Source organism: Hyperoodon ampullatus (assembly GCF_949752795.1).
Source record: "Hyperoodon ampullatus genome assembly, chromosome: 5".
Lineage (NCBI taxonomy): Eukaryota > Metazoa > Chordata > Mammalia > Artiodactyla > Ziphiidae > Hyperoodon > Hyperoodon ampullatus.
Window position 1 is genome coordinate 23,555,431 of NC_136918.1, and position 24,493 is coordinate 23,579,923.

General features: G+C 41.9%; 1 protein-coding gene across 1 annotated transcript in view; it reads right to left on the reverse strand.

Moving 5' to 3' along the window:
• Window positions 1-9,319: 9,319 nt before the first annotated feature.
• The window catches only part of NR1D2 (nuclear receptor subfamily 1 group D member 2), a gene marked incomplete at its 3' end in the record, with an annotated part of 22,373 nt that continues 7,199 nt past the window's right edge, over window positions 9,320-24,493 (reverse strand). Inside the window, 5 exon segments of the mRNA XM_079704390.1 lie at window positions 9,320-9,516; window positions 16,504-16,714; window positions 19,090-19,275; window positions 21,229-21,851; window positions 24,330-24,474. Of these exon segments, the coding sequence (XP_079560516.1) occupies window positions 9,320-9,516; window positions 16,504-16,714; window positions 19,090-19,275; window positions 21,229-21,851; window positions 24,330-24,474 (1,362 nt within the window).

Genomic DNA, 24,493 nt, shown 5'->3' on the forward strand with positions numbered 1-24,493 from the left:
CAGATATTCATCAATAGGAAAAATAAACTGTGGTACATCCATACAAAGGAATACTATTCAGCAATAAAAAGGAACATGTAGTTTTAGAACAGGTTAATCTAATCTATAGTAGAAGAAACCAGAGCTTAGTTATTGTCTCCGTAGAGGTGAGGATTGCCTGGAAAGGGGTCTGAGGGGACTTTTTGGGGTGACAGTAATGTTCTATATCTCAGTTGGGTTTGGGGTTGCACAGGGAGACTGCATTTGTCAAACAGAGTGATGAATGTACCTAAAGATGTGTGCATTTCATTGTCTATAAATTTTACATCAAAAGAACAAACTGTAAATTAATATTCAACTCTAGCAAACTATATGCAAGCTGAAAATTTTAGGGTGCAGTTTACTGATGACTGCAATTTACTTTATTAAAGTATTTTTTTGAAACCCAAGATGGACTGATGGACGGAAGGATGGATAGATATGTAATAAACAAGTACAAAATAGTGGTAAAATACAGGTGGTAGGTGTCTGGGTGTTCCCTGTAAAATTCTTTTGACTTCACCAGTTAAGGGTGTTGGAAAGTGACAGTAGGTGAAATTTTGGTTTTACATTGTAAAGATTTCCTTGATTTTCCTTGAGGGCTGGAGTAAAATTAAAAGGATTTAGGGGAACCCTCATACACTGTTGATGGGAATGTAAATTGATACAGCCACTATGGAGAATAGTATGGAGGTTCCCTAAAAAACTAAAAATAGAACCACCATACAACCCAGCAATCCCACTACTGGGCATATACCCTGAGAAAACCATAATTCAAAAAGAGTCATGTACCACAATGTTCATTGCAGCTCTAATAGCCAGAACATGGAAGCAACCTAAGTGTCCATCGACAGATGAATGGATAAAGAAGATGTGGCACATATATACAATGGAATATTACTCAGCCATAAAAAGAAACGAAATTGAGTTCTTTGTAGTGAGGTGGATGGACCTAGAGTCTGTCATACAGAGTGAAGTAAGTCAGAAAGAGAAATACAAATACCGTATGCTAACACATATATATGGAATCTAAAAAAAAAAAAAAAGGTCATGAAGAACCTAGGGGCAAGACAGGAATAAAGACGCAGACCTACTGGAGAATGGACTTGAGGACAAGGGGAGGGGGAAGGGTAAGCTGTGACAAAGTGAGAGAGTGGCATGGAGATATATACACTACCAAATGTAAAATAGATAGCTAGTGGGAAGCAGCCGCATAGCACAGGGAGATCAGCTCGGTGCTTTGTGACCAGCTAGAAGGGTGGGATAGGGAGGGTGGGAAGGAGGGAGACGCAAGAGGGAAGAGATATGGGGATATATGTATATGTATAACTGATTCACTTTGTTATAAAGCACAAACTAACACACCATTGTAAAGCAATTATACTCCAATGAAGATGTTAAAAAAATAAAATATTAAAAATAAGTAAATAAATAAAATGTCACATTAAAAAAAAGTAGTTTCTAATAATTTTAACTACATAGTTATGATTGCCACAAATAATATAAATTACAATGATATAGTGTAAATTTTAATGTGTTATTGACTATACTAGATGACACAATGAAATGCTTATTTGCTTGAACCCATATGTAGACTCCTAGCAGCTACATCATTGAACTGACACAGGTGTTTTGTATTGTAATTCAAAAACCACAGATGTCCTTGCCATAATGAATGGTATTCCAAAATGAGGAAATAAATCTTGGTCAGGTTTTGCCTTGAAAAAAAAAAGAGGATTTAGGGGAAGAGGTAAGAGAATCAACTACAAAAAACTTCGCACTCTTTTACACTTTTACTACAAAAACCTACATTTCTGTTAGGATCGAAAACTGGAAAGCGCTGCTGTGCAGGAATGGTCTGGTCTTGAGCAAATCCCATTCCCCTAGCACTGGAGGACCGCCTGGAGCAGACAGGTCAGCCCGGCGCCCCCTGCCGGGCGCTGCTGACATTACTCCTGCTCTGGGCCCCCCCACCCCCTCCAGCTTCGCAGGAACCTTGGGGGAAGGGAAACTCCTTGACACAACCCCCTCCCCGGCACACTTCTGCCCCTGAGCCTTGAGAGGTGACTCGGAGCTAATGGCAGGCGAGGGAGGCCCATGGACAGACAGCAGGCCGGCAGGGCGCCAGTTCACCCCGGGTTAAGGCAGGTGAGGTGTCGCCCTTCAGCTGCAGGGTCTCTGCCCACCCCAATCCCCAACACATTCTCCACTCTGGCCCTTCTTTCTCTTTTCACTGTGTTGTTTGCGTACCATCACATCACAGAAGGGATGCTGGAGGGCGCAGTTCAATCCCCTCACCTCGCAGAGGAGCGCTGAACCCACGACGGGAAAGGGAACCTCTAGAGACCATTGAGGATACGGAAGTTATTTTTACTGTCCAGAAGCATTAAGCCAATGATTCCTGCCCTCGGAGGTAGAAGTTCACCTTGGACAATGCCGGCACCAGCTAGAACACTAAGGATCCTCCCTGTATGTTCTCGTCTGGGGGACCGGTGATGAGATATGGACTCGGTCATCCTCTGTCCCTTGTTTCAGCTTCTCCTGAGGAAGCAGTGTCTGAAGGCTGAGGTCATCACTGAGCCAGTCTTTACTGACAGGTCAGTTTCTAGCTGAGAAGGCCTAAATCAAGAGCCACACCTCAGTGACTTCAGCCCAGAGGGCTTGTGAGAGACCCAACCCAGGCTGAGCGGGGAGAGGACCCTCCAGGGCACCTCACTGCCCCAGGGACGACTCCCGCTTTCTCCTCTTTCTATTTAATGGCAGGGACCTAGGGTCTGTATAGGCTTCACTTTCTGCAAAGTTTTTAATACACCTCATTTAGTCTTGCAGCCACTTGAGTTTACCCTTTTTACAGATGAGAGAAAATTTTACTTAGGGGTTGGGGGGATAACATTAGACTATTATGTATTGAATCCTTGCCTAAGAGCTTCCCCTTTACCCCTTCCCAAACAACCCACATCTGCAGAGATCAAAGCAGACCTACGAAAAACCACTCTGCCAAGGAGACCCCAAGCCCAGTGCCTCTGTTACACCTAACAGCTGAGAACAGATTCTAAGGCCCAAATATCTGGGTTTTGCAATCCGACTCTCTACTCAGTAGCTGTGCGACCTTCAATAAGTTACTGAAACTCTGAACGCTGGTTTCAGAATCACCTCTTGGGGTTAAGCAATAGTGGTGTGCTGCTAATAATGTTTAACAACCAGCTCCCTGGGAAGGAAAAACATATGTATGAGTGTGTATGTATGTATTATTCTTACTGAAAGGCTATGCAGCACACAATATATAAACCATACAGTACTTTTTTTTTTTTTTTTTTGCGGTACACGGGCCTCTCACTGCTGTGGCCCCTCCCGTTGTGGAGCACAGGCTCCGGACGCGCAGGCTCAGCGGCCAGGGCTCACGGGCCCAGCCACTCCGCGGCATGTGGGATCTTCCCGAACCGGGGCACGAACCCGTGTCCCCTGCATCGGCAGGTGGACTCCCAACCACTGCGCCACCAGGGAAGCCCCATACAATACTCTTTACTGTAAATTCCATATAAACAATTAATTCTCATAGAATGCATTCTTTTATTTTTGCCAGAGTTGCAACTGACAAACAAGCATAGTTCTGGCATGAATGTTGACTGATATTTTAAGTATTTTAATACAACAAAACAAACAATAAGAACTATGTTAGAACTTGACTTGTTTATCAGTGATATGAGAAACTTCTTTGCTGAATCAGATAATAGTTTTCAACTACTGAAGAATTTCTTCACTTCTCTGTGCCATTTGCAATGGTTAATGGCAACAGACTTTTAACCTGTATTATTAACATTTTCTCCATCACTTTCTTAAGTCTAGAAAATCAACAAAACAATAAATCAAGCTGTGATTCAGAGCATGTGCAGCTTTTCACGGTATAAAGAATCCCTTGGCAGGGAGTTGGGAAGAGATGTGCAGGAACACAGCGTCATGAAGTATTCTCACCATACACATAAAGCATTAACAATGAACTTAAAAGAATTAGGAAGAGGCGAGCTTTGAGTATTCTCTTTCAAATATAACTCAACTGTAAGCTTATATGATTTAACTTTTAATAATGGTTGTGTTTCTAACAACCAGGTCCCTAAATTCCTGAACATGTCACACCAGACCTCAGGAGCCCCAAAAAGCCAGCCCCGGCACAGCACGGCTAGAACTAGGCTAGGAGCTGCTGGCAGCCACCAGTGCAAGTGCTGTGACTGGCAGCCACCTGCTGCACCGGCATACAACTTCACAACGCTGTCTGGATTAGCGCCCTGGATTTTCATGGAGCCTCCCTTTACATTTGGATTAAAAAAAAAAAAAGTCCTGAGACAGATGTTCAATAAACATAAGTAATGAAGAACTAAACCATCAGTCTATTCCTCAAAAATCCTGTCAGATAAAACAGTTTAGAAAAAGAACAGCAATTGCAGGTGCAGGGGAGAGGCAAAAAGATGATCGAGAGAATGGAAGTGTAGGTGCTTTCCACTTTTGGAAACTACCCTACTTGTGTTTAACTGCAGAATCTCTCAGGAAATGAAATGCCTCTTGTAGGAGGGAAAATTATAGATGAAAATTTACAAGCAAAGCAACAAAGTAATGGGGGGAGGGGGACTGCTGAGGTTAAAGGGTAAGGAGGGTTCAGAGAAAAATGAAACGACAGAAGAGAAAACCGCTTACCTTCGAGACCTCAGAAGATCACACTCAATTCTATGTACACCAGTAGGAAAATGGAGACAAAAGATTTAGGAATGCCATATTCACCCCAGGTGTTTTGTATTGAGTTTTTTGAAAAACACTGATCTCACCCTCTTTAGTAATTTATGTTAAAATGTAGGGGAAATGCTGATTTTGAGAGCATGATTACCTTCTGGGGAATGTGCCCCACATAAAGCGTTCTGGAGAGGTTCTGAGCTTCCTCCGAGACTGCCCTTATGGATCCTACACCCGTTCGATGCACCGCTGCTCTAAGTGGATCTACTACTCTGGTGTCTGAAAATCACCCCAAAGCCACCAACCTTCACACTGTGAAGAGCAACTCTGACGAGTTTTCCTACACTTTCAGACAGAGTAAGAGTTAAGAAAAGCAAATGTAACAAATTTTAACAGGCCGAAATGGGTGTAAAAACTAAAACCAGATCTGTGAACTGGCTGTCTTTACTCATTTACTCAGCTGTAGCATTCCCAAAATTTGGAAGGACTTTAATCGCTTTTGTTTTCCATCAACCACACATTTATTTAGAGCTCAATGTTTCTTACACTGTGCAAAAAAGGGGCAAAATACAATGCAAATTTGTACAATAATCGACAGAATATATCAACATCCTGATGAAAACCCAAAGTGGGTTAACAGGGACTTTTTCTCCAGAAAGCACACTTTCCAAGGAGCCCTCAGAAGAGCTCAGCACAGGAAAAAAAAGGGGGGGGGGGGGTTGTTTGGTGGAGAAAGTTTGGGAAAAACTACATCCCACTAAATCCTTCCTTAGGATCCATGATGCACATTTGCTCATTAGAGAACAGGAGTGCCACAAAGACATCTCGGTAACCTTGGTTAACCCAGTATTGCCACATCTGTTTAATCAAGAAGCCCATTTCTCCCACCTAACATCGACTAAAATTCACAGAAAAGTAGTGGATATTACTGGTCTTGGGAACTGCAGGGAGTGCTGAGTTAAGTAACTACCTTAACTTTGCCCGCCTGGCTGCAGCCACTGGGAAAGGGAAAAGGAGGTCGTGGTCCCGCTGAGGCTCCTTGTCCCATTCACGGCCAAGGCTGAGTCTCAGCTACATCAGGTACCCTACCCCTTCCTCTCTCACCATCTCCTTCCCAGAAAGACCACCTTATCAAATACGGCAAATCACTATTCAGCTGGCATTACGGAAAACAGTAACGATCCTTGCTGGAATCTCTCAACAAACTCTACAACAGTCTTCTTTTTTAAAACAGCCCTGCATACGGACATGCCCCGTCCCCCCACTGAATCAGAGATCTGTTCAATGCATAGGAGACCCTGCTCCAGGGAAAGTAGTAAGTTAAATTATAGATGGTCTTACCAAAAAAGTCAGGATAGAAAGATACCAAAAACCACATCTGGTTAGAAATAATATTTATTATTCCCTCCCCCCATGTACAGATTACTTTTCAGAAACAGGAAGATATTATCCATGTGTTCATCAATAACAGTTTGTAGAAAATAAACGTAATTCCTATCTTGTCAACAATATAGTTCTATCATTTTTTTTAAAACAATAGCCATTTTATTTTTCCATGTTAGTTCAAGAATAGCTTCAAGTTTTATGTTTCAGATCAAATCAAGACAATCTTTGTTTCTAGGTAATTTCCTGACACAGCCCCTCCCCCCAGCCCCTAAAAAATTCTATATCCTAAGTGATAAACTCTTCTTGTACATTCAGCAAACTTTATATTGGAAAAGAATAACTGAGATAGGTACTTACTCTCGTGCACAGTAATAAATCTAGCTGAGCTTCTACACCTTGCTTTGCAATGATGTTTACATAAAATAAATCATATCTTATCAAGTTACAATGGTAATTTCTTGAAATGTAGTTACGAAAGCTATACACTTAATCCACTGAAATTTCCTTCTAATTTCTGAATCTGTAATTAAACCATCGCCATAAGGAAAAGCTTCATCCCAAGAAGATGTTCCCCCCTTTTCCTCAGCTATCTCTCTAAAGGCTTGAACCCTCTCTCAGATCATGTAAAGAGATACATTAAAAGCACAGGAAAAAAATGTTTTAGCTCGCTGACATAATGCCCTTAAGTTTGCTGACATAATGCCCATATTTTAACTTTAAAATGTAAAATCAGAGTTAAAGCATCACTTAATTCATACAGTACATTGTTCATTAATCAACAGTGTCCCACCAACTCAGAAGTTCCCTAAACTGGTTGTCTTCTCCGCATTTAGTAGGTTTATAACCAATGACTCAATCAAAGAGTGTGCTTGTAATAGGCTGCTGGTTTAATTCTAGAATTAGAAGTTTCAATCTTGGGCTATGTTCAAACACAGAAATGCTACAAGTGGCATATGAACTATTAATTTTGTTTCCCATTACCTACAGGAAGAATTTGTTCAAATAAAATTTTACAAGACAAAATGCAAATCTCTATACCTATATATAGATGTATACATGTATATATTGAACCTAACTAAAGTTTATAAGCAATACTAACATAGTTCTGGTTACACATTCCTAAAGACTTAGTAACTGTTTTAAAGATATATGTTATAAAGAGGCTTATGCAAAAGGCAAAAATTAAGAAACAACATGATCTTTGAGGTTTTCAGTATTACTTCAAAAAAGCTGTTTCTATTCCCCATATAAGAAAACTGTGCATTTATCTTAGAAAAAAAATTATAAAAAGATAATGGTATCATGTAAAGAGTTCACAAAAACTATACTGTATATCCCATAAAAGTCATACCTATTTAAGGTAAATCACGATTATGGTTTATATTGTATTACAGACATCACCATCACCTTTCCTCTTTAATAATGAGAGGGTTTAACTCTGTTTTAACTTAACTAGTGCCACAGAAATTCAAGTCCCAGTAGCAACAAGTTAAACAAGGTTACTAAAAAATAAGGCATTCTGCTCACATGTCATTAAAGTAACAGGCTGAGTATAGTATAATGGGATCTTTTCGTTTTTGTAATTTTATACAATCCAAAAATTATATAGAAGGCAATTTTACCCAAAAATCCAATTAATTGCTATCTACCAGGGCAACAGAAAAACACACATAAAAATCCTCAACTTTTTGGCAATTTTCTCCAACTGCCATAAAGAGGCTGATCTTATCTATTTAATAAAGCCCAGTATCAGAAATATGGATGAAATGTCTCTGACTATGCCATTTCTAAGCCTGTAGGTCACACACTAAATATTTTTCAAATTATAGATTAAATCTAATTTGAAAAAAATCCCTATAGTGTTATTTAGGGGGAAAAAAACAAGTGGATTCAGAACACACTTGCACACCCACACTCACACACACAGGCACACATCAACATATTCAACTGTTTTCTTAAACATTGGTTGGTTCTCCAGAAAGACTCCAAATATTTATCATCAAGCTACAGCATGTGTGTAAGGGGCAGCAATGCAACTTTCTTAGCACAAAGTAAGAATGTGAATGAACTTTTAAACAACTAGTACCTGAACCAAAGATTTTGCCAAAGATGAACTCTGAAATACATGTTTTTTGAAATCTGGACTCAACTGCCTGTTGCACTTGTACATTAAGTGTTGCTTAGATAAACAAAAATAGAGCATAAATTCATTACTCTACTATCTAAAGATTTAAAGCAATGGTTATGTCATCAACAGGTAAAATGCACCTAATTTGGGTCTTTTGACACCTCTTGTTTTAAGTTTATTGTATGATAAAGTTCTTCACAGTTTAAAATATTGTGAAGAAATATATTTATATATAACTATATTCACATAGATATTATGTACACATACTATGTATTTAATGTACCCATAAACTTTGAATATGTGTGTGCCAGAAGGATAACCCACACATACGCAGGAACCCTGAATAATAGATTGGTGTGGACTGTGAAATGATTTCTCAGAAATGCATAGAAATAAAAAGAGTATTATTATGAATAATTATAATAACAAAACTTTTACCGTATTTACATAGTGCCTATCTCCCAGGAGGTAAATATGCTTTCTAGACATTCGTCAGCATCTCTGTGAGGCGGGGCATTGGGAACACGATCAAGTCTCATTTTCCACAACCGGCGAGCCTGTCCAGGACCACGCACTTTCACGGTGGCAGAATGGAGCACAGACAAGGAGGTTTCCTAACTTGCAAAGTCTCCAAACACCAGATCAAACAGTCTTGGGGTGAAATCAAGTTTCCATTTTACAAGAGAACTTCCACCACAAAGGATTAATTTTTAAGTCCTCATATACTTGTGATTGTGCATTATATTTGTACACAGGGAGATCAAAATGGTTTTTGGTTTTGGCAGATGAAAAAGTCTAACATTCAGTGTGACTATAATTCAGTGTAACTTCTCCAGTTTAAGTGCAACACCGCTGACTGGTCTACCGGGGAATTGCGGTCAATGTCTAAGCATGGCTGAAGAAATCTCAAGCAAACAGCTGCTGCCTGGTCACAGAGGCGGCCTGCAGTCTCATGTCGTCTTAGAGGTCTCCCCTACCTCCACGTATGGTACACACGTAAATAAGCATTTCCGCACAAAATATACAGTCAGCATCAATCAGTCCATGTTTAAATAAACCAAGGCCTTAGGGGTGAACTTTAAAGGCCAAGAGCTCCTCAGAGTGCATGTTGTTTAAAGATCGAAGATCTGGCAACTTTAGAAGAAGTTTTGTAAAAATAGAGGCCTCGTTTGGATGGTTTTTCATTATTAAGGTCCTTAGGGCGCGGATGAGCGTTTCCTGCAAAGCCTCCACAGAGTTGACATTTTCTATCCCGGATCGATCTGAGGGAGAGTGAGGAAGAGAGCGAGATGGAGGAGGACATGTTATTAACATTAAATACAAATATAATCCGTGCTGTCGGTCTCATTAATGAATTCAAAACAAGGTTTTACACATTGGAACAGAGGCAAAAGATAACTGACAGAATTTTTTAAATCCCAATGGCAAATTTTTGTAGCTATTTATTATAAAAATATATATCACATAGTTCATTTGATAAATCAGAATTCTTTATAGTGATTAGGTATCTGCTCACAAAAATCTAGAGGTTCTGATTTTTAAAATTAGATGCTATCTAATTTCAACTGCTTCTGATTGGCAAAATGAAATGGGTCATGTGGTTTAGCAGTGTATTTTCATCTCATGTGGTACATACCACACCGGCACGTCACCGTAGGTGGCAGGCACCTGGGACCCACGAGTGGATCCCTCTCCCCTTGGGTGGGCCAGACTCACTCACTACTAATGAATAAAACATTGTAGAAAAAGCGGTGGCTTCCACCTTAGGCAAGCTCTCACTTGCTTGCCCTGAGGAAAGCCGGACGCCATGTGAGATGCCCTATGAAGTGACCTGAGAGCGAGGGAATTGAGGGTGGTCCCCAGCCGCCAGCCAGCCAGGAACTGAGGTGCTCAGTCTAACGACTGCAGGGAATGACTCCTGCCAACCACCACGTGAATAAGCCTGGAAGCAGATCCTGCCCTAGTGACTGGAGCCTTCATGTGAGACCACAGTCTGCCCACAGCTCGACTGCAACCTCCTAAGAAACCCTGAGCCAGAGGCACCCATATCCTAACCCTCAGAGATAATAAATGTATGCATTTTTAAGCCACTGAGTTTTCGGGTAATTTGTTATGCAGTAGTAGATAACTAACATAGTATGCAACTTTATTACCTAGTTATATTAACTTGCATTCACTTTCACTTAGCAGACTGTGTTTATTAAACTCATCATACAAAAATATTAACAAATTAGTGATTTAGCATAAACCAGCAATAAAGGAAAGTATCCTTAAATGAGCCGAACTTATGTTGTTTGCCATGGACTTTTTTCATCAGCATGGGCCATTTCTTCCCTTTACAATAGGAGACCATAGTGCACAAGAAATATTCAATGGCTCCAAGTATAGGGGCTTGTAATTAACAAGAAAAGGACTTCTCCAAGGAAGCAAAATTCTCTGGCCATTTACACCCCTTTTTCATTTTTTTTACAAGGAAATCAAGGAGGTCTTACATTATAACTGATAGCTGAAAAACGTTACTCACAATGCAAACACTCAGAACAAGGACTAAAATTTAATAGTAAAGGGGGAGAAAGTCTGACTAACTTAAATGCAGGAAAAAATGATGAAAATAGTTTTATATTACATTTAATAAAATTTGGATTATGACTACAACTGTGTGCTAATTCTTACAGGAAAAGAAACAAATTGAATGCCGACTACTGGCTGGGGGCGGAAGGAGTCATGATTTATCACACAAAATTGTGAGATGGACAAAAGATCTCTTTTGACACTTGACTCTGGCCATACAATCGTAAGGGTCATCTCTGCAAAACTACTTAAAGCTTTCAATCATGCTTCCAAGACTCTCCTTGCCCTTAATGTTCAAGTAATTGTTTTCTTTAACAGCCTTGCAATTTACTAATTCATTCGCCAAACACTTATTCTGTGATGGGTGCTAGGGAATTAGCAGTGAACATAACAAACAAACCAAAATTCCTTCCTTTAGAGAGCTCATATTTGGACAGAAGAAAGTAATAGGTTTACATTGTATCATCAGTAATTTACAATAACAACTGGGAAAGAATGATCCCCACAAACAAAATAATCTAGATGGCAAAGAAAGCAACAGACAGGAAGTGGGAAAGGACATTCGAGTTAGTATTATACGTGGTTGGTCCTCCAGTGGAATATCTTGTGTTTCGGTGATCTATGCTTATGTAGTCAACCCCCTTCGGGGAAACAGATGCCTATACTGTACCTAAAAATGTTAATCATATTAAGTTTTTCTAAAACCATGCCTTCACGATTTGAAGGCCAGAGGACCTAACTACAAATCTAGCTGGATCATACAACACGATCCTCTAGAAACTGCAACACTAGGACGCACAGACTGAAATGGAAATTCCCCTTCCAAAGGATGCCCTAAGTGCTGTACTACTACCTGCAGAATTCAGTTCATGATACGGCTTTCTACTTCCTTAATTATCTCCCAAGCTTGTCCTCCTCACCAACTGTGCTCCTGATGCATATTCACTTCCTACACGATGGAAGTTAAGTTCCTTCAACGGAGCCTCCATAAGGACAACTGAAACCCACATCCAGGTGAGCCCTGGTCTCACACCCACAGCCCAGTCTCTAATCTTCAACTGGAAGTGACTGCGGCCATTACACACAACCTGAAAAAGAATTTACCTTCCAGGTGTAATTCCTCTTCTCTCCATGGTATCAAGAGTCTTCCAATCTCACACGCAAATAAATACCGTGCTTGAGACTGCTCTCTCCCTTAGGAGCTAGAGCTATTCTGTTAACAAGCGGTAGAGTGGGAAGCCTTCTGAAGCTAGACTAACAGGAGTTCAAATGCCTGATCAGCCCATTATGAAAAATGTGACCTTGGGCAAATTATTCAAGCCCCCTGTTCCTCAAATTCCTTGCCTGTCGTAACTGAGGATAACATGTCCTAGCTCACATCCAAGGTCTGTTGTGAAGACAAAATTATATAATGAGATCATTAGCTAGCATTTCTTCGGACAACCACCACCAGAACAGAACAAGAACCAGAAGGCAAGTGTAGATTCCAAGAAAAACAAAAGCTATTTTGAATATAAAGCAAACTATAATGTTGCTTAATTCTAAACAGTTAACAGAGAATATAAATAAATAACCCATGTTATTTATGGAACATGCCCTTCAGAAAGGGCAGGTTTAGGGGAGAGTCTGTGTTGCCTTGTTACCCTTTCAGTCCCACCATGAGAACACTACGAGCACTATTCACGTGATCATATTACTACAGATGCTGATGTTTCACTGTTCAATTTTTAGAATCAACTGATAAACAAAGCATGGAAAATAGTCACATTTATAGAACAGAACGTAAATATTTTCATTCTTGACAATGTAGAAGAAATGTTAGCGCAGAAGAAGCCAGGATGTGGAGAAAGGAGGGCCCTGTGTCCCTGGATGGTGAGAATATTCTATCTAAACTATCTGACAGGTTATGAAAGAGCTGAGTGAGCAAAGACTGCGAGCATGTTAAATTTATAAATAAAACCAGTAAAGTAGCAGAAAAAATAAAACATAAAAATTGAGGGGGAAAAGTGAGAGGGAACTTTTTTTTTTAAATTTATTTTTGGCTGCATTGGGTCTTTGTTGCTGCGTGCGGGCTTTCTCTAGTTGCGGCAAGCGGGGGCTACTCTGCGTTGCGGTGCATGGGCATCCCATTGCGGTGGCTTCTCTTGTTGTGGAGCATGGGCTCTAAGCACACAGGCTTCAATAGTTGCAGCACAGGGGCTCTAGAGCGCAGGCTCCGTAGCTGTGGCATGTGGGCTCAGTAGTTGTAGCTCGCAGGATCTAGAGCGCAGGTTCAGTAGTTGTGGTGCACGGGCTTAGCTGCTCCGCGGCATGTGAGATCTTCCCGGCCCAGGGCTCAAACCTGTGTCCCCTGCACTGGCAGGTGGATTCTTTTTTTTTTTTTTTTTTTTTTTGCGGTACGCGGGCCTCTCACCGTTGTGGCTTCTCCCGTTGTGGAGCACAGGCTCCGGACGCGCAGGCTCAGCGGCCATGGCTCATGGGCCCAGCCGCTCCGCGGCATGTGGGATCTTCCCGGACCGGGGCACGAACTCATGTCCCCTGCATTGGCAGGCGGACTCTCAACCACTGCGCCACCAGGGAAGCCCTGGCAGGTGGATTCTTAACCACTGCGCCACCAGGGAAAGCCCCGAGGGGGAACTTTTATTTATCAGTTACACCTACTAAATAAAAAGAGGTACAAGCATACTATTTACAGTTGGGTCAGCAACCATCAGAACAATGAAAAGAAAGATGGTTAGAAATCTAGTTCTCTGAAGAACAGGCTAGGAATAGAAGAAGGGAGGCTTTCCATTTTATACTCTTCTATAGTTATGGAATTTTATTTTCCTGCTTTAAAAAAAGAACAATATTGTTCTTTAAAAAAAGGACAATAGTTCTTTTTAAGTGACAAAGCTTTAAATTCGACATGAACACTAACATGTATTTAAGTGAAACAACATATTTTAAAATGCATGCATGCTGTGTTGCCTGTGTATCTTCATATATAAACACAACACAAACAAGAATCCCTTACCATCTTTTACAGTCAGTCTCTCCCCTTTGGTACCATCTATCAATAAGCAGGCAAATGGACACATGGATGGCTGGGTGAATGGAGAGAGGCAGACCCCTAATGCTAACAGTGGTCTTTCTTGGTAGTGATATTAACATCTTTATTTTCATCTTAATGTTTTCTAATTTCTCAAAGAACCCATAGTATTCTTATGATCAGATAACAAAAGAAGGCTTTTTCAAAATTAAAATTTGAAACATAAAAATCACGTTCCTGGTGGAAAACACAACTGAAGTAGCACGGTTCCGGCAGAGAGCTCCCCGTTACCCCTTGGCCTTCTTTTCTTCCCCTAACTACCTCGGGGACATAGTCCCTCCTTCCCCCCTCCTCTGCCACAACCTATTTCAGAAGAGTTCACTCCACTGCCTCATACCTGGAGTTATTTCAACAGCCTCTCGACCTGACTCTCCAGCTCTGATGACTCACCTGTCTAATCCACCCAGGACAGAAATGCAGAACTAAGGTTAAAGCATCGCTTTGTTCATGCCAGATCATTCCCCTACTTACGAAGTTACACTGACTTTGCACTGCCCCGTATTTCAGTTAAAGCTCTTCTGTTCAGCTCGCACAGCTGTCACTCCGTAACCTGGTGCTCCCCTCACCCCAAGCCTTCGGCCCCTCCTCCCTGACGTGCACCCCAGGCTTTGGCCCCGCTCCATGCCATCCCTCACCTCTGGCTGGGAAAACCTAATACCCCATCCTCCCCACAAAGCCTTCTCAGATGACTTCATCTTCCTTCCTAAACTCCTACCTACCTCAGTCAGAACCAAGCAGTTTAGTAACACAAAGCTTTCTGTGTTGGTCTGTCTCTCCAAATGGAACACAAAGCTTGTGTCTTAATGCTTGTTCTGTCTCCCCCGAGCACCTAGCACTTAAGGCATATTCATCAGATAAAGAAGTTACCAAGCATGGATTACCTTTATTTCACAATTAAAGATTTAGTAATCTGATGACAACTCAAACCATTACTAATTACTCATGAAGAGACTGCGAAATGGTAGGTAAGTGCAAGAAGCATTACAAGGTTACTAAGAAAACAGGCATCCCTCACTGACACAGTCCATCCAAACTATTCCCATAAGTGCATTTTTAGCTACCCAGGTAGAGCTGATCAGAAAAGGTAGCCAAATAATGCTTGCAAATGGCGTAAGTTTTTTATACCACTGACGTGCAACAGGCCCTTTAAGATATACAAAGAGCTTCCTCTCCTTAAGGATGGCTGATGTAAGAGTTACTGACTTACAGTCCAGCCACATAACCAGGGGCCACAGCTTATACTTTACAACCCTCAGTGTTCAGCACAAGGTCTTTTACGCAGTAGGAAGCAAATGGGGAACTTAAAGTAAGTCATATCAATATACTGTCTAGGGCTTCCCTGGTGGCGCAGTGGTTGAGAGTCCGCCTGCCGATGCAGGGGACACGGGTTCGTGCCCCGGTCCGGGAGGATCCCACGTGCCGCGGAGCGGCTGGGCCCGTGAGCCATGGCCCCTGAGCCTGCGCTTCCGGAGCCTGTGCTCCGCAACAGGAGAGGCCACAGCAGTGAGAGGCCCGCGTAATGCCAAAAAAAAAAAAAAAAAAATACTGTCTCATTCTCAACAAATGGTTTAAAATAAAGTTAGCGATACCTAAAAATGGCTGGCAGTTGTTTTTTTTTTTTTTTTTTTGCTGTACGCGGGCCTCTCACTGTTGTGGCCTCTCCTGTTGCGGAGCACAGGCTCCGGACGCGCAGGCTCAGCGGCCATGGCTCACGGGCCCAGCCGCTCCGCGGCACGTGGGATCTTCCCGGACCGGGGCACGAACCCGTGTCCCCTGCATCGGCAGGCGGACTCTCAACCACTGCGCCACCAGGGAAGCCCTGGCTGGCAGTTTTTTACATGTCCCCAAGAAAGTCACTGTCTCAATTTCCAATTTGCTATCGGGAATCATTTCTGCCTTACTAACTATTGTCTGAGTTGAAATACTTTGGTCAGAAATAACTGCAATATAATGCAAGGTGGCAGGGAAATTTGGAAACACCATCAATGACTCATATAAATAAACATTAAATGATAGGACTCAACAATCTTGGAGGCTCCCATGGTACAATCCCTTCCTTTCACAGGATAAGGAAACCGAGACCCAAAGAGAGAAAATTACTTACCAAGTCACACAGAAAACACAAAACAAAGTTGGGTGAAAGCCTATAACTCATAATTGTCTGATTTTTGTAACAAACACAGTAATACATCTTGATACTTGTAACATTTTCAAGTAACCCACATAATATTTTAACTAAAACTTAGATTCATATTATAACCACCTACCTAGAAATACACGTTCCAAAAAATAAATCCATGAAATAACGCTTTAGACTCATAAAAAATTATGAACAAAAGCTAAAGACTAGGAGTGGTATATATGAGGCCCAGATCTAAACATCCTTTTATCCCTATACAGCACTTTTGACTTTTACTGCCATGATAAAAAAAAAAAAATTAATTATGCAAAAATAACAGATTCATAGTATAGCATCTTTCCTAAGGCCTTCTCCCCTCTACACAGCTTGCTGGAACCTAGCCAACTGCCACCTTCTCCCCATTGGTCACTATATTCCAGGTGTTGCACAATTGTCAACCAGCTTCCTTACCTGCAGAAACCAGGACAACTGCTGTAAACAGACTCATCTCTTCATCACTAAGTTGGAGGGCATTTAGCTTCTCACTAAATTCAAACATAGAGTTTAGCAGATCCCCTGCTCCCATTGAGTGTAAATCATCCACACTATACTTCTTTCCACTTAAAAAGGTGACAGTACGTTCCTTTGCGTCAAATAATGATGCAAACCGTACCATTAAAACCTGGAAAAAGAAAAAGACTTAAATGTATCTGGAGAAGTTCAACAGTAATACTAAAAAATAACTCAGTATTCAAGTCAGTTAAGAGACATCCTACACATAAAAAAAGAGTTGTAGAAGAAAAACTAAGTTTATTTTTACCCAGAACCATTTGCGTAAGACAAAATCTCCACCAAAGCGATAAATACTCTAGGAAGAGCATCAGAAAAATTCCAGCCACCGGTGGCAAAATACTCAAGTCCTGTGATACTCTGAAACTATTAATAAAGATTCTGAAATGTAAATTCAAAATTAAAGCAGGCAAAAAAAAGCCCCAAAACTGAAATTAAAGCAGGCAATAATGCCAAGAAATTTGAAACTGGGCCTTGGCCAAAGGCATTTAGCAAACTCTTTAAGCTACCAAGTGTATCATATGGTCTCTAAGCCCTAAGTAAAAAGAGCAGTATTTCAATGCAACAACACTTGGAAACACCCAAACACCAAATGCAACCAAGGCAAATGCAGCAGACGAACTCCAATTAGTCTATTTTAAGAAAGCATAACCCCAAGAGACAATACACAAAGAAAACTATGATAGTAGGTGCTCCAGACATCAAGTTATAATGGAAATCCAGACCAAACCAGTCAACAACAGCTAACCTGCAGCACTCCCTCCACTACAGTAAACGGTAACATCTAGGCCACATATTTCTCTCATAACCAGAGGAACACTGAACAAACACCTGCCCTTTGCAACGCTCCCAAGCAAAGACTTGTTTTACCGAAGACAACCCAAAAGAGAGTGAGCCTTCTAAGAAGATGGTGCTAGCTCTGCAACACAGCAATCCTCAGACAAATCACAAGGAGAAAAGAACACAAGTCCTGGAGCGTGAGATTTGTGTTCTAGTCCTGACCGTGTTATGAATTTACTGGTAACCCAGGAAAGAAAAGTCTCTTCACCTCTCTGGGCTGTAGTTATCTAACCTCAAAACTGGGTGAATTGAACTTGATCTCTGACATCCCTTCTGACTTTAAACCTTAAGTCTAATGTTTTCCTTTGAACTGAAAACCTTAACCTATAGGTGTTTCTTTGGAATTCTATCACAGCTATTTTATTTACAAAAACATCTTCTCTGTTCTAGCTCAGGTGCCCCAGAGAATAGACCCGAAGGCAAGGGTTTATGTGGGATGTGCACTGGCACATGTGAAAACAACAGTTAAGAAAAAGGAAGTGAGATGGAAAGGAAAGAGAGTCAGTATCAGAGGACATACTGACTGCTAAGCTGGACACCACCTGACATCAACAACTGAGAGCCAGATCCTGTGGGACCATCCGGGGAAGTGAAGATCTTCCCCCAGCTCCCTTCCCCTGCTGATCAAAGACTGGGCCCACGGGCATCAACGTCCCACCCACCCCCTGCATTTCAGGATAATGCCTACGTGAGTGCTGAGCAAGTGCTGAGACTTCTCCCACCTCAGCAGCAGCAGGGAAGCCCCGGGGCAGACAGGTGAGAGGTCCCTAAGCAAGCACAGCGAGAGGCTCTGTCTGCATCCTACTCAAATTGGCAACAGGGGCTGCCCCAGGCCCAGGCAGAAGATGGAGAAGCAAAAGTAGCCAAGGATCCTGGAGTGAGGCGAGGCCCTGAAGATCCACAGTGGTACATACATAAGAGATGTCTGAAACCACTCCCAAATACCCTACCATCTCCTAGGAGACAAACACCACGATCTATTTACCCTTCGTGTCCAGTACTGAACATAGTAAACGCTGGGTTAGGCTTTCAGGAGGTGTCTAACTCGGGGAACCCACCAAGTCCACACCTGAAAGCGATTCTGGAACTTGGGAGTTCGTGTGCTGCAAATACAGTCCGTTTGTATTTAAAGTCCTAAGTAACTCGGCCTTTACCTTGTCTTTTCCCAAGATCCTCAGACGGTCATTCTTTTGTTGATATTTTCAGCCTCTGGACTATAAATAGTTGTTGAGAAAAGAATCAAAGTAAAATACTACTTTTGACTTCCCTGGTGGCACAGTGGTTATGAACCTGCCTGCCAGTGCAGGGGACAAGGGTTCGAGCCCTGGTCCGGGAAGACCCCGCATGCCGCGGGGCAACTAAGCCTGTGTGCCACAACTACTGAGCCTGTGCTCGAGAGCCCGCGAGCCACAACTACTGAGCCCGCATGCCACAACTACTGAAGCCCGCGCACCTAGAGCCTGTGCTCCACAGGAGAAGCCACCGCAATGAGAAGCCTGTGCACCGCAACTAGAGAAAGCCCGTGTGCAGCAACGAAGACCCAACACAGCCAAAATAAAAAAATAAATTTGTTTTAAAAAAATAAAAATAAAATAAAATAAAATACTACCTTGCCCTGTATCAATATTCATGATAAATAAAACTTACCTCGAAAGTCCCAGCCTTTAAAAGGTTGACCTGGTCATGTTGAGAGAGATCTCTGAACCCAGGAATACGCTTTGCAAACTCCACCACTTCCTTCACTGCTGGGGTGAAGCTCATCGAAAATTCTTCCCAGATTTCATGCCCCGATTTATGAGGATCCACATACGGAGACTTATTCATTGGACAAACCTAATACGCACAAAACAGAAGAACTACTGAATTGTGAGAGGTGGTAAAGAAATTTCAAAGGTAGCATATCAATCAATGGAAACCCCATGAATATACCCTCCGACACCAGTAAAATCTATTAATATTAGCACTTTCTCCATTTGCTACTTGCCTTGTGACAGAGCCTCACAGCAACCTAACTTAAACAGCAGTTAACTTATCATAAAAGAGGTAGCCTAAGCAAAAAGTACACCTATCACAAGTTAGTTCAAAAACCTGTTGCACAGGTTTGAGAGTTTATTTTGTAATATTGCTGCCACCTTGCACTGGGTTTTATGGTTTTCAAACAAATTCATACATATTCATTCACTTGATTCTCAACCCTACTACTTAGTCATGGCAGGCATTATAATTACCATTGCTTAGATAAGGAAATGGGACTTTAAGAGGTTTAGTGATTTATCCAAATACAGCTAGAAGTCACAGGCCTAGAGTCCAACCCCACACTTAGTATTTCAAAACTCACTTTTTTCTAAATAGGCACAATTACACTGTTGTAATTTCAAACAGGAAAAGACAGTGAGATGCCTCACTTTTTTAAAAAAGGTCACTGACCACTTATTTCATATACAATGGTGTGACCACTGGCCTCCACCTGTTCAATTAGGACACAATGACTGGACATACAAGATGTACCTTCTAAATGAGGATTGGGGAGGAAAAAAAATAGGAAGCCAAAGAAGGTATTAGGACACTACAAAGATTATGAAACATACACTATATACTCTATTAGTAAAATCAGCCTTTAAATTTTTTTTTTTTTTTTTTTTTTTTTTCGGTACGCGGGCCTCTCACTGTTGTGGCCTCTCCCGTTGCGGAGCACAGGCCCCGGACGCGCAGGCCCAGCGGCCACGGCTCACGGTCCCAGCCACTCCGCGGCACGTGGGATCCTCCCGGAAGCACGAACCCGTGTCCCCTGCATCGGCAGGCGGACTCCCAACCACTGCGCCACCAGGGAAGCCCCAGCCTTTAAATTTTCATTAAATCCATAGGAGATCGAGGAATGGGACGATTCTATAACCATGGAGAATATCACAGATCAGAACCTAAATGCTTACACGTTTTTTCCCTCCTTAACAGAGCCACTAAGCCTAAAAAAATATGAGGCTACCTTCCAGATCCATGGAATCAAATACCTGTAAGTGACCCCAAAAAATCTAACATTAGGACTGGGGTAGAGTCAACTATCTTGAAAATGAAAAAAGAAGATTTTAATTACCTGGCTGTAGAAAATACCAAGCACTATCAAAGGATCTCATTGTGTAAACTGGAAGTGCCGCGGTACTGCTGTTTTGGATGAAATTTCGGCTGAATATAAACAATGTACTTTCACGTAGGCTATTGAATTTGATGAAAACACTTAAATGATATGAGTAACATTAACTCATTCCATAGGATGAAATCTGAGAAAATCCTTAGAAACCAGCAAATTATATTAAACTATGCCTAAATTTTCAAACAACGAAACATGTTCTATATCCAAAGACCTTTTTGCATTATAATGGTTAAAGAAAACACTTTCCTTCTAAATCAAGGAATTACTGACCATGGCAAGCTAAAAGATCAGCCCTCTGAGAAAATCCCAAAGCTAGTAAGGCAATGATTAACCTGAAGGCTTCAAGTTTGAAAAGGATTTCTAAGAATTAAAGGACCAATTCTTCATGATCCATATTTTACATAAAATCCTAATCCCAATCATAGTACCAATCAAATAACATGCCTGTACCTAGCTCTGTATGAAATCAGCTATTCAACTAATGATGTTTATTAAAAATATTTGACCTAAAGTACTGCACAAAATTGATTCTGTAAATCTCTTAGGTTTTCTGACACCCCCGCCCCGTCCTCTGAATAAAAGAAAGCCTTCAAAGCTTTCCTTGATACAAAGTGAGCAAAAAAAGTGTTTCACTATACCAGATGCATTCTCCCTCCAGTGTTGCACAGGTAACTATTCTTGTTCTCATTCTGAGAACATCCATCTGTGGAAACTCTATCACATACTCTCTGAGTATAAGCATTGGAGAAGTTCACACAATGTCCATTTGCAATACAAATGGCATGCGCATTGGCGTAATGCATTACGCTCCTCCCTTTGTACTGTCCACTGAGGTGCTGCCGGCTCTCACTACAAGGAAAGTGGCTGCTGAGCCCACTGCCACAACGGTCGTGATTCAAATTATACTGCTCTATGTTCTCAGGAATCCGTTCTCTCTGCGGCTGCATGGTCTCTGCCGAGTTTTCTCGCTGCTCCTGATTATACATAAAGGTGTCCTTGTGCGCTCTGGTTACCATGCCAATCACTTCTTCCTTTGCAAAATCCGAAGAGGGAGAAGAGCTTTTGATGTTTTCTTGCTCCAGCTGGGGCTTGGGTCGCAGCTGTTCCTGGGCTGGTAAAGCTGTCTGTTCATGATGTTCTACTAATTGGTCATTCTGTAGATGACCACTGAACTGGCTGTTCATCATGGTCTTCATCGCACTCTGCATCTCAATTAGCATCCTCTGTTTTTCACGCTTAGGGATACGACCAAACCGAACAGCTATTGAAGAAAAAGATATTTAACATCTACATTCTAAATAAGACCCGTTTATACAAAATAACGCAAAACTGGCTCTGATAGCTATGGCTTCTGGTCATATGAGTAAAGAACATCCATTTGCGTCTGGCCCAAATTATCCTAAACTTGCTGGTTATGTTTTTGTGGTACCACAGGAAGTGGGAGCAGGAAGACAATTTTTCGTTTTTCTCTCAAAATAAAGCTCAGAAGATCTCTAGGGTATTTTATAAACAAAGCCTAAGAAAGAAATTTGAAATTAACGAATGAAAATCAGTTTGCAGCAGACCAGCATTACTATACAGCACCTTACTAAGAAAGCTGAAGGCTCTGTTCTCAAGAAGGTACACGTGATTCAGCTACCCACATCCCCCAACGCTGATGAAACCCGTAGGTACAGTCACTCTCTGAATGACCTCCATCCATTCTTTTTTTTTTTTTTTTTTTTTTTTTTTTTGCGGTACGCGGGCCTCTCACTGTTGTGGGCTCTCCCGTTGCGGAGCACAGGCTCCGGACGCGCAGGCTCAGCGGCCATGGCTCACGGGCCCAGCCGCTCCGCGGCATGTGGGATCTTCCCGGACTGGGGCACGAACCCGTGTCCCCTGCATCGGCAGGCGGACTCTCAACCACTGCGCCACCAGGGAAGCCCTTTCCATTCATTTTTGTAACCTTATTCTCAAGACCCAACTAGGAAGGGATCTCCTTTTCCAACTTCTTAAAAGAGAAAATCTTTAAAAAAAAAAAAAAAAAGAAAAAGAAAAGAAAAGAAAAATCACAGTCAATAGAAATGTAGTTATTGGAAAATAAACTTGCTGGATTTCAATTAAAATCAATGAAACAAAAATAAAATCATTCATCCTGCACTACCTTAGAGACTAGTCTTAGAATGAGTCCTGTTTCCAACGTTCATATCCCTGAGGGGAAAAAGCTTCTTTCCACCTAACGTCTGTACAGAGATAATAAAAATTCAATATCCACCCAGCAAGAAAGCCTCACTAATCTAACTGCAGCCTCTGACACTGTCACGACCACAGACGAACAATTGTATCACGGTGCACACTCTACCTATGCTCCCTCCTGTACAACTGGTGGCCATTTTTACTCTTTTTGGGGAAATCACAATATCCATCAACTTTGGATTAGCATTTCTAGTGCTATTAAAAAAAAATTCAGGGCTTCCCTGGTGACGCAGTGGTTGGGAGTCCGCCTGCCGATGCAGGGGACACAGGTTTGTGCCCCGGTCCGGGAGGAGAGCGGCTGGGCCCGTGGGCCATGGCCGCTGGGCCTGCGCATCCGGAGCCTGTGCTCCACAGCGGGAGAGGCCACAGCAGTGAGAGGCCCGCGTACCGCAAAAAAAAAAAATTTCAAGCAACTGAAAATACAGAACATCAATTGCTGAAACCTGTCATTCAAGAACCTCCTTATTACAACACTATATTTCTGCGTCAATAAGATACTAGAGTAATCTAAAGGACTGCTTAAATGACCCTTCCCTAGATAAATACAAGGTTCATTCTTAGCAATTCTTTTTTTTTTTTTTTTTTTTTTTTGCGGTACGCAGGCCTCTCACTTCTGTGGCCTCTCCCGCAGCGGAGCACAGGTTTGGGACGTGCAGGCTCAGCAGCCATGGCCCACGGGCCCAGCCGCTCCACGGCATGTGGGATCTTCACGGACCGGGGCACGAACCCGTGTCGCCTGCATCGGCAGGCGGACTCTCAACCACTGCGCCACCAGGGAAGCCCTTTAATTAACTCTACGAAGCCAATCCCTCTGAAAACCTCATACTCCTCTATTATGTTACTTAGAACACAATGAGACTATCCAAAAATGATTTCCCAAGAACAACGGACAGAAGACTCACATCTTCCAGGGACGTCATCCATAAATACTACTAAAGGTCCTGCAAATCACCACAACCTTTATTTTCCACGGGAGTGGATCATGCCAGAAATGAGCAACCACCTCCACTCCAGACCCTGACGTCTCTTTCAATTTTGCATCTCCTTTCAAAGTATTCAGAATCAGTGCCCTAAAAGCACTGTGTCATATCAGGACTGAGAAGTGATAGAGCTGATTCACGTAGGAAGGATTGGGTTCCTCAGGACTGCTAAGAGATCAGGGAAAAAAGCCAAGGACTCCTGTATCAAGAAAAAGTAAATTTTTTTTTTTTTTTTTTAGGAAAAAGAAAAAGTACTCAAATTGCATAGGGAAAAAATGGGTCTTTTCACAGGCAAGCAACAAAAAAAGAAGAGAGCTAAAGCTGTTTCTGGGGTGATGATGCTAGAATTTTGACTTGAATGAATTTGGCATCCTACAAGGAATCAAAATGTGTTTTCTAAAATCTGTTTCACCCTGAACACAAGGGGGCCATTGGTAATCGGCTTGTAGCTCCGGTTTATGCTGAGAAATAAGGGCCAAGCTCCACGCGCTTTAAGGAGAGCACTCTTTAAACTGGGGACGTACCATCTCTCGACATTCCAACAGACAGACACTTTTTGAAACGACACTGCTGACATCTGTTCCTATTCATTCTCATTATAGAGCAGTTTTCATTCTTCAGGCACTTCTTGTACTGAATGTTTTGCTGAATGCTTCTCCGGAAAAAACCCTAAGAACAAAGGAAGACG